The sequence below is a fragment of the Marmota marmota genome, unplaced genomic scaffold (genome assembly GCF_001458135.2).
Source record: "Marmota marmota marmota unplaced genomic scaffold, marMar, whole genome shotgun sequence".
NCBI classification, from domain to species: Eukaryota; Metazoa; Chordata; class Mammalia; order Rodentia; family Sciuridae; genus Marmota; species Marmota marmota.
Genome location: NW_026000142.1, coordinates 17,745,245 through 17,761,174, shown reverse-complemented (window position 1 = coordinate 17,761,174; position 15,930 = coordinate 17,745,245). Strand labels below are relative to the sequence as shown.

Below are 15,930 nucleotides of genomic sequence, written 5' to 3'. Positions count from 1 at the left end.
GCTGACATTGAAACTGCAATCCTCCTACCTCAGCCTCCCAAATCACTGGAATTACAGGCATGTGCCACCTTGCCTTACTCAACAGCATCTTGATTTCCTATTTTGTAGGGTGGATTGTGAGCCATACAATGTAAACTTTTGTGAAAAGTAGTTATAATGGGGAGTTCAAATGCATTTCCAGGTTCTGAGACAACCTTTCTATTTCAAGGTCTCATTTTCTTATACTCACTAAACAAAAATGCTTGATTTTTAGAGCTACTTTTTGTACTTAAGTCATAATATAGGTGGTGAACATTGATGAAAAATTTTGAGATTATGGATTAATTTTCAAAGCCTAAGGTTGTAGCTCAGTGTTGGTCATTTCTCTTTAGATATCATTGTGGTGTGGTGGGGAAATATAGAAGAAATAACCTGTGTTTCACACAGTTAAAAGTCAGCCCATAATTCTGTTTGTGAAGTGTAGGTTACTGACCCTTGCTATATTTGATGATGCCTATTTATTTTCTCTTTTTATCTTTAGTAAGAGTTGTACTTATTCCTGTGGGCCAGGAAATTATAATGCCTTTTAAAGTTGACACTATTTTTAAACACCTCAAGGATCACTTTTCACACTTATTACATATCCCACCTTCTGTACTGCAGATAAGTTACAAAGGTAAGTTTGAAGGTTCATGAACTTATTAAGATTTCTCCTGTTTTAGTATGTAAACAGTCAAGACCTTTGATTTTTTTTAAACTAAATATCTACATATTTACTATTTTAGCATTAACTTGTGGTTATGTATTTATTCATTTAATTCCTTTTTATTAAAGACATTTGATTCTAGATATTTTGCAGATAGTGAAGGATAACAGAGAAACATGAAACAAGATTCCTGTTCTCAAATTGCTTGCAGACTAGTAAGGGGGAGAATTGCATGCAAGAGTTTCCATATAATGTGCAAATGCTTTATTGGAAATCTGCACAAAGAGCTATGAGAATAGGAAGGAAGAAATCTGGGAGATTATGGAATGTTTCAATTCATAAAGGTGATGATATTTGTGCTAAGTCCCAAAGAGATGAGAAAAACTGGAGCTTTTAGGAAGTGATAAGACATTTTGAGTGGCTGGAAGTAGATTTTGTATGTGGGATGGGAGGAGTTGAGATTGAAGAAATAAGATGAAGGATAATGTATAGAACAAGAAGACTGAAAATGGTATCTGAATATTGTATATGTTAAGGTCATTCCTGTGATGTCTGGTTTGTTTATATTTTGTGGATGATATTGAGAAGCCCCATTGAAGTTGTATTAGTCTTGAATCATGATTGATCATGATTGGACATAGTCTTTGTAACTGTGATAGAGAACCAGACTAACCTAGCGAAAAGTGTATTTTTATACAATGTGTCTGAACAAATTCTAATATTTTAGTTTTAAAAGTCTTGGTATTGACTTATAAAGATGCTACACAATGTTTGCAGAGAAAAAAGAAGTTTCAAAATCAATTTTTAAAAAATCAATTTATAATGTATATACTCCAAAAGTAAGATTTGTGCAAATAGCACATTTAAAGCCCGACTAAGGAAACAAGGCTAAAGTTTAAATAATTATTAGTAATAATAATAATAATAATGATCATCATGATTAATTAATTTTTTTGAACCCTTACTATGTGTTAGTATGTCTGCAAAATGCTTTGCCTGCATTATCATTTAATCCACACAGCAACCCTTTGATGTAGGTAGTATTATTAACTCTTTCTCTGAGAGAAGGAAACTGAAACTCAGGGAACTTTTTTTTTATAAAATCACATGACAGATAAGTAGCAGAGTCTGAACTGAAATTGGAGGTATAACTCCAAAGAGGGAAGTAGCAATTGCTGGGTATTAACTCAAAGGTAAAGTTGAAAGTTAGAGAAGAGAACATTTTGTGACTGTAGTAGATGGCCAGAGGTACTTAGGGATCCCTGTCCTCTTCACCTTTCTTCTTTGTAAGTACCAGATATTATCACTGAGTAATAGGTTTATGTTAGCAGCAATTATAGAACAGCTTGATTTGATGCCAGCCATCCTCTAAGATAGATGATTTCTCCCGGACTGGAACTGGACCTCAAATTTCATGGGACTGCACTCTCTAAAGAAATAAATGGAGGAAAAACCAGAGCTCTAGGAACCTGTATCAGTTTTCTAGGTCTGTTGTAACAATTAATCACAAACTTAGTGGCTTAAAGCAGCACATGTATTTCTCTTACATTTCTGGGGGCCAAAAATCTTAAATCAGTCTCATTAGGATAAAATTGACGTTTCAGTTGGCCTTTCTCCCTCTGGAAGCCCTAGGGGAAAATCCACCTCCTTGCCTTTCCAGCTTCTAGAGTTGCATCCCTTGGATTCCTTGGTTCATTGGCTTCCTTGCATATTCAGAGCCACAGAATAGCAGATGCAGCTCTCTCTTTGCTTTGGTCATACTGTCTTGTCTTTTCCTCTGTAGCCAAATCTTTTTTTTTTTTCTTTTTATACAAGGGCACACATAAGTACATTTAGGGCTCAATAAGATAGTCCAGGATAGTCGCTGCATCTTAAAATCCTTAATCAAATCTGCAAAGTCACTTTTGCTATAAAGGTAATATGATGTGGACAAATTTGGGGCTATTATTCAACAAAGCCCATATGACATTCAAGTTAATTTTAAAAATTAAGAATGTAGGATGTGAAATTGAAATTCACAAATCTTTGAGTGTGTTTTCTCAAATATAGCCAAAGTAGTTTTGTGCTGTCTGATATATTTGTGGGTATAGCTTTTGTTATGTTCAAATTCAAAATTGTAATTGAGGAAGACCATACATTTGAAGATTGATAGATTCCATCAATGAAGATTCCATGAGACAAAACAGCAGCCAGTAACATAACATTATTGCATCTTCATGTGCTGTGAAACAGAGAAATGTGATCAGTTAATTTTTTAAATATACCAATGGCAGGGTGGAGTAGAGAGAGGGAAGAAGATAAAGTAGTACAACCACGACAACAAAAATAAAGCAAAGTTCACTTTTTTCAGTACAAAAGTGAGTCTAGTCTCCACCTTGGCATTAATTTATGTGTGTTTCTGACTATGGTAGGAGAGACAGGAAGGGATTATTTAGAATTCCGAGTCTATATTTATAAACACCAGAGGGTGAAATGGGTATTAAAATAATTATGCTTCCCCTGGAATGGATATGTGTAATATTTACATATAATATATGTGAATTTTCACAGTCAGTGTTTATAGTATGTGGTTCTGCTCATGCTATAGAATGCTTTTATTTTTAAATGTCTATAGAGTTTCATGATTATTATATTTATATATCTGAAGACATGAGAATTGTAGTTTTATTTATAATGCTGAATTTCAGAACAGGAATGCTGCTATAATCCTTCCTATTGTAAAATTTGATTTTTATTTTTTATTAATTATTATTTTAATTATACATATTTATGGGGTACAGTGTGATAATTTAATATGTGTATACAATGAATGTATAATGATCAAATCAGGCAACATTTATTTTTCCTTAAAGATTAAAATTGTTTTGATTAATACGTAAAAATTATACATATTTATGAGATAACAGTGTGATGCTTCAAAATGCACACATTGTGTACTAATCAAATCAGGGTAATGGATGTTTCCATTTCTTTATCATTACTTTGTATTCAAAGGCTTTAAGCTCTTCTCTTTTAGTTTTCATAAAATATATAGTAGGTTATTATGAACTATAGTCACTGTTATGGTATTTTCTGTACTATTATTACAGCAAGAGATGGAAAACATTCATACTATATTTAGTGATTAAGTGATATGTGTTCCTACAAGCACCTGGGATATTTTCCATCACCTTAAAATGAGTACATATGATTAGCCATTTCTAGAGACTGTTGTACATCATGGTGACTACATAGTTAATAACCGTACACTGTATACTTGAAAATTTCTAAGGGAATAAACTTTAAGTGTTCTCACCATACACATAAAAAATTATGTGAGGTAATACTTATATTAGATTGATTTAGTCATTTCACAATGTATACATATATCAGAAATTCATGTTATACACTATCTATTCATATATAATTTTATTTTATAACTAAAACAACAACAAAAATAGCCATTTTTTGTCATAAAACTTCTTAAAAATTTTCAGGAATAATTTTTAAAAATAATGAGACTTTAATACAACATGGAGTTAAGCCACAGGAAATTATACAACTGGAACTCTTTTCTACAAATCCAGATCAATATCCAATCAAAAGGATAGAGGGATTAAATGATGTCTCTCAAATCCTAACTGTCACTGTACAAATTGGTGAGTTATTTGATGTCTTTCAGATAAACTATGTTAGTTTTCCTTTGTAACTGAACTTCCATTCAGTCTTGGTTTTTATCTCCTTAGGCATTAATCAGTACCAGGTGGTAACTGTTGAGATTATAAAGTCTGATTTTCATAAGCCATTTCTTGGTGGATTTAAGCATAAAATAACAGGAATAGAATATCACAATGCTGGAACCCAAACTGTACCTAAATATATCCGAGGGAAAAAACAAGCATTTTCCAGGGACACCCAGGTAATATTTTTAATTTTCCATTTAGGTTTCTGAAACTATGGAATCAACAATTGTTGTATACTATATGACTTTCTCAAATTCTCCTCATTTATTATGTGGCAATTAAGATAGTAAAAGCAAAATTTACTGGACTGAGTAGAAAAATATTCTCTCTGTTGTATGTGTGTATTTTCACAGTCAGTGTTTATAGTATGTTTAAGTATGTATACTTACCTAAATGTTTTGTTTTTACTTTAGACAGTTTCTCAGAGAAAAAAGCTCCAACAAACTACAAATACAACATCCACACAAATGTCTAAAATTGGTGTGTATGTATCAAATATAACTGATAAACTGTTAAAACCAGGGGATTATTTTTCAGCAGCAAAATACCATGCTCGAAGATTCAATGCGGTAAGATAATTTCATTGTGAATAAATACTAAAAATTAAATATATAAAGCCAGTTGTTCTGTGTGTGTTTTCCTAAGCCACACCAGCCTGAGTAAGAACCCATATGTGTATGGGTCATGTTTCATGGATAGTCAATGCAGACCTATCTCCAATATCCCTCTGTATAAGCAACCCAGATCCTAAGTGCTCCTAACCCTTCCCTTGTCTTTAGGGACTCTCAGGTACCTTTGGCCATTATTAGCTTCCTCAACACTTCTGTCCCTTGGCCTTAACCCTTCCTTGTCACAGAAGAATCATGTAGGGAGCTTGCCAGACTATTTGAAACTCAATAGAACAAGAGTGCACAAGAAAGTTAGCCACTCTAACTGGTATCATTTATACAATTCATCTTTTTTCACCTTTTAACTTTCAACCTATTTGATCTCTTATAGAGAGCATATAGTTGGATCTACCTCCTAGCATTATTTTGAGAGACAGACCTGGAATACAAAAAAGTCAAGTCTGTGGAGTCATCATCCTGAGGGAGACCACTCACTGCAGGGAAATCTTTGAACCTGGTTTATCAGTCCCAGTTACTCCAGCCTGATGAGTTTTTGTTTTTAATCTAAATTAATATTTACCCAACAAGGGAAAAGATAGAGTTGTGAGATTTCAGGGGAAATTGAAATGCAGGTAGAATTTAAGCAAAGTAATCTCTTCATCTTCTGTATACAGGAAGGCTGTACATACAACATCCACACAAATGTCTAAAATTGGTGTGTATGTATCAAATATAACTGATAAACTGTTAAAACATGTAAGTGGGTCAACATCAAGGTCTGGATTGCAAGGTGAACCAGGATTCTGTTCTCTTGGGAATGAAAATTAAAAGAGCTATAGAAGTTATCTATGAAGTTCTCCAAGTTCAGCACCCGTGGTTGAAAATCAAGGCTGCCTTTCCCTGTCAAAGTGATTTAGAGCCTTTTCGACAACACTGGGATGCTTTGTTCTTACTGATCTAATTTCAAGCAATAAAGTTTCTTTGAGTTTATGATTTGAGAGGAGAAAGTCTGTCAGTGAGTAAGAAAATAGTTACTCAAAGAAAGAGGGATTGCTATGACATTTTATAGCTGCAGAGCATCCTTGGGAGAAATATTGTTTCCTGTTAGCTTTGTGGCTGTCTTGATTAGTGTCACTTATTACAGTGATGTGTTTTTTCGTTTCTCGGTCCAAACTAATTTTTACTTTCTTATTGTTCTGGTTTTGGATGGTAATTTACTGTATCCTCAGGAACCTGCACTCCAATTATCTTCCCACTCTTTTACAATCTCACCATGCATAGAGTATTATTGTATGGTGACAAAATGGTTGACTCTTCTCATCACATCTGCATTCTGTGAAGGAACAAGAGGGAAGTCAAGGGAGCATGACCCATGTGCCCTCCTCCTGAAAACTTTACCCAGTGACATGTGCTTTCAATTCATTGGCCTGAGCCATGTCCTGTGATGTCCCTCCCAAAGGAGTAAATACTAAATGCATTTGTTAATTAGTATATTGTTCCTCCAGAAAGCTGAGATCTTCTTAGTAGGAGGAAATAGAGGACATAGGATATCAGGTAGAGAAGTAGCCCTCTCTGTACTACTTTCCAAATGCCAATAAAATGATATTAAAGGGAAAAAATTCATATATATATATGGCAAAGAATATAAAAGAGAAGAGTAAATATCAGTTGACTTTGTTGAAGTTGTAAAGCAAATGGAGTGTGTAACTTGGCTTACTAGAGCAGTTAAAATCTAAATGCCTGCCAAGAGGGTTGGCATCAAGACCCACATACATTGGCCCCAGAGGGTCTTGGAAGGTGGGTTGGAGATTTTGTGGGAGGTCAAAGTGAGGAGTGGGCCGTGAACTGTTAAAAGGCTATATGAGGAGTCAATTTCCATTTAATAAGTCCTTTTATCCTCATTGATTTCCTTTCCACTTGGGTCATGTTCATTTTATTTTTTTAAAAAGGTTTTAGAGTTCAATGCTTAATAGTTCTTGTTTTAAGCAAGATTATATTATGTGTGGCTGATATATTTGTATTCATTTCTGCCATCTCATCTTGTTAATTTACTAATCATTTTTGTTTGTTTATTCTTTTTGTTGGCTTGATCAGCTTTTTCATGTTTTTGTTTTTTCATAATTTAGAGTTGGTAATTTATATGTTAATATGCATTTTCTACTAGTTAATAAAAAATTGTTAAACATGTCTGTTTTATTTTTATGCCAAATGCATGGGTAATCTTGCTGTATTTCCTTTCTGTGAACAAGAATCTTAATATGCATTTATTTTCTTCCTTTCTTTTTCCTTCCTCCCCTATTCCTCCTATACAGTGAGGATTTAGAATTATAAGTAAATATAATTTACAATATAATTATAATTCTACATTGTTATTTTAAATATTTGCTTTGATACATATATTTGTTTTTCTGAATAAAATATATTTAGTTTCATAAGTCTTTTTGAAGCCTTTTTTCCCTGCTTTAATTTTCCTGCTTGAATTTATTATTCTTGCTGGAACACATTCTTGAGTAATTCCTTCAGAGACTATGCATAGGGAATGAACCATGTAAGTCCTTACTGAATGAACCTCATATATGGGTTTTAATTTGAGTGGGTATGAAAGGTTAGATTTAAGTTTATTTTCAGAATTATTTTCCTTTGTAACTTTTGAAGCTATATTTGACAGTCAGATATTGATCTGATTCTAATTTCTTTGTTTCCTCTTTCTATGAGCTTTTAGGATTTTCACTTTATCCTTAGTATTTTGTAATGTTATCATGCTGCCTTTGAAACTTGGTAGTGGACCCTTTCTGAGAACTCATGTCTTGCTTTGGGAAATGTTCTTCTATTTTATTTTGAGTAATTTCTGTAATCAAATTTCTTCATTCTGTCTGTAACTTGTATCCGACATGTTTTGGAATGACTGGATTTATCTTTCATGTTTCTGATTTTCTCTTCATTGCTTTCTAACTTTTGTGACCTTTCCTTCTGCATTCTAAAAGATTTTCTCACCTAAGTTTCTGCTTATTAATTCCTTCTCAGTCTCTACATTCTGCAGATCAGATTATAACAAATCTCTGCCAATATTCTTTCTTCCCTTCTCCCATTTACTGAAGCTTTAACTGGGCACATGGCTGTCCAGAGAAGATGACATTTCTTAGCTCCTTTGTAAATCAGGGGCGGGGGCATGTAACTAAAGTCTAGACAACAGGGTCTGTGGGGCAGTGATATGAGGCACTTCCAGGAGTTGCTCTTAAAGTGTTCTTTGTTCCTTTCCCACTATTTACTGGCTGGAAGATGATGATAAGTGGATCAGCCAAGTGAGACATACAAGTAGGAAGCAATTTGTTAACTGCTGCGGCAGAGCTTTCCTACCAGCCCTAAACTGCGAGGCCCTAAACTGCTCGCCAGTGACCAGATGGACATACGAGAGGGGAAAATTCCTGTTATTTAAACAAATCTTGTTTTGGTGTCTTTAATAAATTTTAAAAGTTTAATAACCACCCAAACTGACACATATTTTATTGTTTCTTTTTTTTTAATTTTCAAAAGTAAAGATTTTTCAACAGTCCTTTTTTGGTTTTTGTTTTTAATCTTGTTTTATACTGATGGAATTTTACACCGAAAACATTAACTACCTTTAGTCTTGTTTTCTGTTTCATTTTACTTTAATAAAGTGGTTCTGAAACTTCAGCTTCCAGGTCCCCTGGAGAGTTGTTGTGATCTGCTGGGCAAGGGGCTGGGGGAGGGTGCTGGAAGCTGGTTGCTTGCTGATACTTTTGTAGATAATGCCTATACTGCTGGTCTTCCCACTACTCTTTGAGAATTACTCTTCTACTAATTCTGTTTCAAGCAAGAATAAATTGTTCTTTTGGATGAGGGGCTTTTTATTTTGTTGGCTCTTCTCAAATGCTTGGTTAGTCTGGAGTATCTACTCTCAGAAGATTTGAAATTTTTAACTCATTTTGTTCTATCATCCCAGATGTGTAATACCTATAAAAACTTAAATATAGTATATAATACATAACTAGATAATAATATAATTATAGTACTCATATGTAATAATATTAATTAATATAATAAAATAAATGTTCTAGGTTATGATTTCCAACCTATTTTAATTCACCTTTGTTAATTTCACTTAAATATTCACAGAATTGGAAACTTGGAACTTAATTTGCTAATATGCAATGTGCTAACAGCACTTTCTAATCCCAGTGGTTTTACAGTATAAGGCTTGATTCTGGGACGGAGCTATTTTTCTGGATAGGGCGTTTCTATACATCCTCAGTCTCACCAGCCTTTGGGCACACTAACCACTCTTGCCTAGGGATACATATTTCTGTTGCTGTTTACCTAAATTGTTTAATAGGAGCATGTCCCATTTGCATTTTTCAGGCAGGTACTGGGTTGGCTGCCCTTCTGCTCAGAGAATCCGCCAGTTTGGGGCATGAAGCAGTTCCAGGGCCACTTGTCTGTCTTCTAGCTTGCCTCTCCAGTGCACGACTAGGCTATAGATTCCTTCTTTAGTATGTTCCATCTGTCTCTTTGCTTGAGGGGATTCTTTAAAATTTCTATTCCCTTGGGTGACCCATTCAGTATGATCCATAGACTTTATTGATTTCTGTTTTACACATTTTGCTGTAATTATCAGACATTAGGAAGCGGGAAAGAAATGTGCCAGCATATGTTTTGTCCTCAATCTTGTTGCAAACTCCCCACATTTTATTTGAATTTATAAATAAAGTTATAAAACTCTGTTATATCATGAAGTTTTGAGGGGTTAATAATATGGAATACTGCCAAATATGTTTCCATTTCATATAATTTAATTCTTCTTTATGTCTCTCTTTTATCTAATCCTTGCTGGTTTTCACACATACCTGTATGTGTTTAGGAAATATAGTTTTGTTTTAAATATGTGCCTTAGCTTATGGCAATTAAGATGAGCTAGAAATAACAAAAATTCATAAAAATTATAGCATAAATTGAGGATTTGTAATGTGATGTACCAGCTGTTTCTTTCTTTTTTGCACCAGGGATTGAACTCAGGGGCACTCTTAACCACCAAGCTACATCCCTAGCTCTTTTAATTTTTTTGCTACATCCCAAGCCCTTTTAATTTTTTTTTTTTTTTTTTTTTTTTTTTTTAGACAGGGCCTAAGTTGCTGAGCCTGGCTTTGAATTTGCAATCCTCCTGCCTCAGCCTCCCAAGCATCTGGGATTACAAGCATGCACTACCATGCCTGGGAGGCTAAGCACTTTCTAAGCATACTGTTATCACTGTTTTATAAATGAGAGTCCTAAAGTAAAGAGATGGCAAGCAACTTGCCCCAAATAAATCTACTTACTAAGTAGCAGAGAGGGATTTCCAATTAAGTCTAACTCCAGAGTCTGTGCTCTTAAGCATTATACTAACAGCCTCTATGAAGGTGTATTTGCTAGATTACAAGACAAATAGCAGTGACATGTATTATCTGTGGCTTCTATGTTCGTATATGTAAGAATATCTAACACGGAACTAAAATCAGACTGAGCACTGTTTTATTGCTGAATTGGTATTGAAATAATCATTGTTGCCTTTCTTTATTGTCTGATCAAAAAGTTGATGGCAGGCACTTTATTTTCTTTTAATTTAAATACAGGCGATAGTAATACAGACTCGCTACAGGCAATGGCATGCTAAAGTCTTTGTAAGGGAACTAAAAGAACAGAAAAAGTTGAGGTTGGAGTGGGAAGCCCAGGAAGAACTACGGAAAATAAAAGAAAAAGAAGAATGGACGCAATTGGACTATCACCGGAGGCATAATCCTAAAACAAATGAAGACTTTGAACTTCTTTATAATGCACTAAACTGTAAGTTTGTCATAGGTTTTGAATAAAATATTAACTTAGAAATTTTTCATTAATAGGTAAACAGTTTTACTGAAGACAAAAGAAAGGCATGTTAGGCAGAAGTCTTGGGAATCTGATCTGAAGTTAGATGAATACTATCTTACATTTGGGACAGAAATTAAGGCCGAAACAACATTAAAAATGCTTTCATGCTAACAAATGTGCATATTGTTGTGTGAACTATATAGTTTAGGTATATTGGGTCATTTGATCCTTATTCACGTGAGAGAGAGAGAAAGCACTGTCTCACCTGGTTTTCTGATGCTTTGGGCAGTTTGTGAACTCAGAGGTGAGCTGTTTAAATCCCTCAATCCAGCATCCTGTGACTGTGTCTTTAGAGAAGGTGTCAACGATACCTTTTAAACCCCCCAATAATAATAATAGTGAATGATTTATATCCTATTTCTTCTACAGTATGTGTGTTAGTCACTGATAAATGAAAAGCTTCAGTTACTTGAAAAAGGGTGACAGACACACCTCTGCCTTTCTTGAAACCCTTTCCCAATGGCCTATCTTCCAATCTCAGGACAAATGTCAACTACTCAAGGGTTTTGTGACTGACAATATAACTTGGATATACTATTTGTCATCTCGTAATCCTCACCCTACCCTTTTCATTTATATCATAACAATTCATAACAATACATCTTTTAACATTTATTTATTGACTGATTCTTTTTAGTTATTTATAACACTAGAGGATACATTTTGACATAATCACAAAAGCAGGGAATATAATTTGCTTCTATTCAGTCCCCAGCACTTCCCCCCTCCTCCCTCTATTCATTCTCCTCCCTTTACTCTACTGATATTTCTGCAATTTATGTGTTGTTTTTTTAAGTCAGTGTCTTACGTCTGAACTTGATGTTGGGATGCACTGTGCTGTATTCATGTATGTACATATGAAAGTGCAGTCAGATTTCATTGCACTCTTCTTCCTTTACCCATCCCTCCTTCATCCCTTCAGTCCCCTTGGTCTAATGCCGCGTCCGGCCAAGGGAGCTGAGTCCGGCGAGGGACGGCGAGGTTAAAAGACACACAGGACACCAAGGTTCTTCATCCAGGAGTCAATAATCTTTATTGCTAACACACCTTTTTTATACCCCAAGCAGCAGAAGTGGAAAACTACCCAAAAGCAGGAGGGAGGGGGGAGAAATTTAGTTTTAACATCTATTATTGTCAGGTACCGAAACCTCCCTTAACAATAAGTCCATCAGACCAGAAAAGGTCAAGGCATTCCCGTGGGATACATATGTCTCAGACGGACAAGCAGGAACAGAAAACCGCAAGTTCGCCATGGCCTTGTGAGCTGGCCACGCTGGCATGCAGAACAAACTAGTGGAGGTAGGGCTCCAGGGGCCAGGGTGGACCTGCTGCCAACAGTCTAATCTACTAATCTTTCCTCTGTTTTGATGAAATTCCCTCTCCTTTGTTCCCTTTTCTCTCTCCCATTGCCCTTATGTTGGATTAGCTTCCGCCTATTAGAGAGAACATTTGACCTTAGTTTTTGGGATTGGCTTATTTCACATGATACTCTCCAGTTTCATCCATTTATTGGCAAATGCCATAATTTCATTGTTCTTTACAGCTGAGTAATATTCCATTGTGTGTGTGTGTGTGTCTATACCTCTGTTTAGAGTTTTAAACATTTAAAGTAGGCTTGGTTGGGTGCAATGACAAATGCCTGCTACTCAGGACACTGAGGCAGGAGATCACAGGTTCCAGGCCAACCTGGGCAAGTGAGCAAGATCATGTCTCAAAATAAAAATAAAAGGGGCTGAGGGTTTATTTACCTCAAGGGTAAAGCACTCTGGGCTTGATTCTCAGTAACACACACACACACACACACACACACACCTGCACACACAAAAAAAACAACAACAAAAAAACCCAGAACAACAATGGAAAATAGCCTGTCATTTGTTTTACAGTTGAACAAGGTCTTTTTATTCAAGGAAATTAGTCTTTTACTTTTCTATGATCATTCATAATATTAATTTTAAGTGATTTTTTTTCTGTCTTTACTTCCTTACATAACTTTTTTTTTAACCAGGAACTGAACCCAGGGCCACTTAGCCACTGACTCACATCCCCAGTTATTTTTATTTTTAGACAGGATCTCACTAGTTGCTCAGGGCTTCACTAGGTTGCTGAGGCTGGCATTGAACTAGAAATCCTCCTGCATCAGTCTCCTGGGACCACTGGGATTACAGGAATGTGCCACTGCACCTGGCCCCCTTGTATGACGTTTTGGTTTATGTTGTGAGTTCAATCACTCACGTCATGCTCTCAAATTGTATATAAGTTTAAGTGTTGGATTTTGAGTGTATTTAAATAACTATGAGATAATACCCTACTTACTGGAGATGAAATAAATAAACACATGGCCTAACAAACACTTATCTCTTCAGTAACAGAAAAACCAAGTGATGTGGGAATGTTTACAACTTGGTGTAACAGTGTTTAAGGTAACTTCAAGCCTTCATAGACTTGTGTATCTGCTACCCTCTTTCTTCTAATCATTAATCTCTAGTAATACTGCTTATTTTATTTTAAACTTCATTTCTATTTAATTTTCTCTGTGAGATGATAACAATGGTTAATATAAGTGTCAGTATTGGAGGATAATTATAAAACTAACCTTATGTTAGAGCAGAGATCCATGAAAATGATAATACTCTAAATTCATACATGAATTAACTAAAGGTTGCCTTGATTATTTTTGTTTGTCTAACAAAAAACTCTGAAAAATACTGAAAAACATGTTGAATGAAGTTCTGCCTCTTCTAATTATTATTAGTGTTAACTAGAACAAGTTACTCACTTCTAAGCCTTAGTTCCTTTATCTATAAAAAGGACTCCATCGTTTCTGGCACATCTATTTCAGAAGGCTTAATAAAGTAAAAAATATAAAACATTATATGTATGAAAGTACTTAAAAAGTACCAGGGTCTATATGTATATGTGAATTGTTATTTTATGGTAAATAATTTTATTCAAAACTTGTATACCAAAATAGAACACATATGTCACATAAATCTACACGATTTGTATTGAGAAAAACAAAAATTAAACAAGATTTTTTTACATGAAAGACATATCTTACTTTCCTCCAATTCTAAAAATATAAATTAAAAACTTGGAGTAATAAGTTAAAATTTGTTTCACAAGCTCTTCTATTAAATATAGTTTTCTTCATTCCATATTCCTAACTCTGGTCCTTGAAACTGCTGCCCTCTTGTGGCTCATAGAGACAGTTATACAGTTTAAATTCATAATAGGAAACCACTTTTCCTCAAGACAAGCTGTCTTCCTATAATAAAAACAAAATGAAGTCAAGTTAAGGAAATAAATGTGACTGAGATATAGTGAAACAAAACCATTTCTAGCCAACATTTGATTTTTATGTCTTTTTTTCTTATAGTAATATGTTGAGGGTGACTTCCTTCACTACTCTGAATTGTCATGAGGGACAATAGAGGAAGAAAACAGGTGCTACAAAAGTACCTAGGTATCCTATATTTCAACAAAAGTCTGAAATAATTGAGTTGATTAAAAATTTTTAAATTTTTATATAAGTGGAATTATTTATAAGGAATATTTTCTATCTGGCTTTTAAAATTCAGTACTCTATCATGAGATTTTTCCTTGTTATTTGTGAATTTGTTCATTCTCATTTCTATAGAGTATGCCATTCCATGAATGCACCACAACTGATATATTAATTGTACTGTGGATTTGTGTCTCCACCCCAGTTTTGTCCAATACAAGTAGTGGTGCACAAATGTCTTAGGTAAAGATATGTGTACATTTCTCTTGGATGTGGATTTCTAGGAGTAGAATTTCTCATTCGTGGGATAGGCATATATTCAGCTTTAGTGGATCCTGCTAGATGATTTTACAGAGATTGTACTAGTTTATACTCCTTACAGGAGATTATGAAAATTTTAATTGGTCCATTGTCCTCTCTAGCATTCACCACTCTGTCTTTCTCATTGTGTCTTCCTGGAGGGTGTGCAGTACTACTACTCTGCCTCATTTTTCACAGAGGATCCAGTAGGTGAGATCAGGATATTTGTCATGTGAGACAAACCCTCTTCCTCAGGAATAATTTACAAAAGAAGTGAGATGGGAACTATTCTTTGTCCTAGGGATTATTCAGCAGGATCAAAGACCTGAAAAGGAAAGGGGGGAGGATTTGAAGAGGTTAATAAAGTGGTTCTTTGGAGGGAGCCAAGGCTGTGGGCTGTGCTTTGGGGTGAGGGCAGAGGGTTGTGCTATTCTCACTGCATGTCAAGTGAGAAGAGCTTCAAGAGAGTCCTCTAGGGGAGCTTTGGAATATTCCCTTTGTTTGAGGAATACAAAAGACTGCTGCCTACACCATGCCTAGGAGGGTAGATTGGAGTCTTTCTCTAAACTAGGAAACTAGAGGTCTATGAGAGAGCCCACCTCTGCATTGGATACTGGAGAGTGTTGCTGCATTGATATGTACAGCACTCTCAAGATTTTTTTTAACAGAGACATGTGTTTGTCAGAAGGCACTACACAGTAGAGACAGTGAGTAAGTAACAAGGTGATCTGAGGTCCTCTTGGGCCCACCATTCAATAGAATCAACTGGAGAAAAGCTATTTCTTGCAGTTTGTCAGGAAGAAGCTTGAAGTGAACAGCAGGATCCTCCATAAGTGGCTACCTGGAGGGTGGATGCATATGTCTGAGTCCAGGGGAGTCACAGGAGGAGGGGTTCAGCTGAAGAGCCTCAGAAGAATGAACTTGAGCCATCTTTCAGGTCTTCAGAGTGGGAATCTACCCATCCAAGTAAGACCTGCACCTTCCCAATTACCCATCTCCCAAGCCAAGTACAGAGGAGAAATAGCAGCTAGGGATGAGGACAGGCATCAAGCCGAGTCATACAGAAGGAGATATCCTTTCCACAACCTCCAGGGCAGGTTTACATTTCTTTCATTTGGCTTGTCTTTTCATTCTTTTAATAGTTATCTGTCTCAGAGCAAAAGTCTTTCTTGCAGTTCCATTTGTTAA

At 35.3% G+C, this 15,930-nt stretch overlaps 1 protein-coding gene across 4 annotated transcripts in view; it reads left to right on the top strand.

Moving 5' to 3' along the window:
* Iqub (IQ motif and ubiquitin domain containing) overlaps window positions 1-15,930 on the top strand; it is a 79,122-nt gene that overhangs the window by 15,945 nt on the left and 47,247 nt on the right. For 3 of the 4 annotated variants that reach the window (XM_048786048.1, XM_048786050.1, XM_015488286.2), the window contains exons 3-7: window positions 521-655; window positions 4,162-4,323; window positions 4,411-4,583; window positions 4,821-4,976; window positions 10,643-10,853. In XM_048786048.1, coding sequence (XP_048642005.1) covers window positions 521-655; window positions 4,162-4,323; window positions 4,411-4,583; window positions 4,821-4,976; window positions 10,643-10,853 — 837 coding nt within the window. The remainder of the gene's footprint in view (window positions 1-520; window positions 656-4,161; window positions 4,324-4,410; window positions 4,584-4,820; window positions 4,977-10,642; window positions 10,854-15,930) is intronic. The other variant, XM_048786049.1, reaches the window with a different exon arrangement.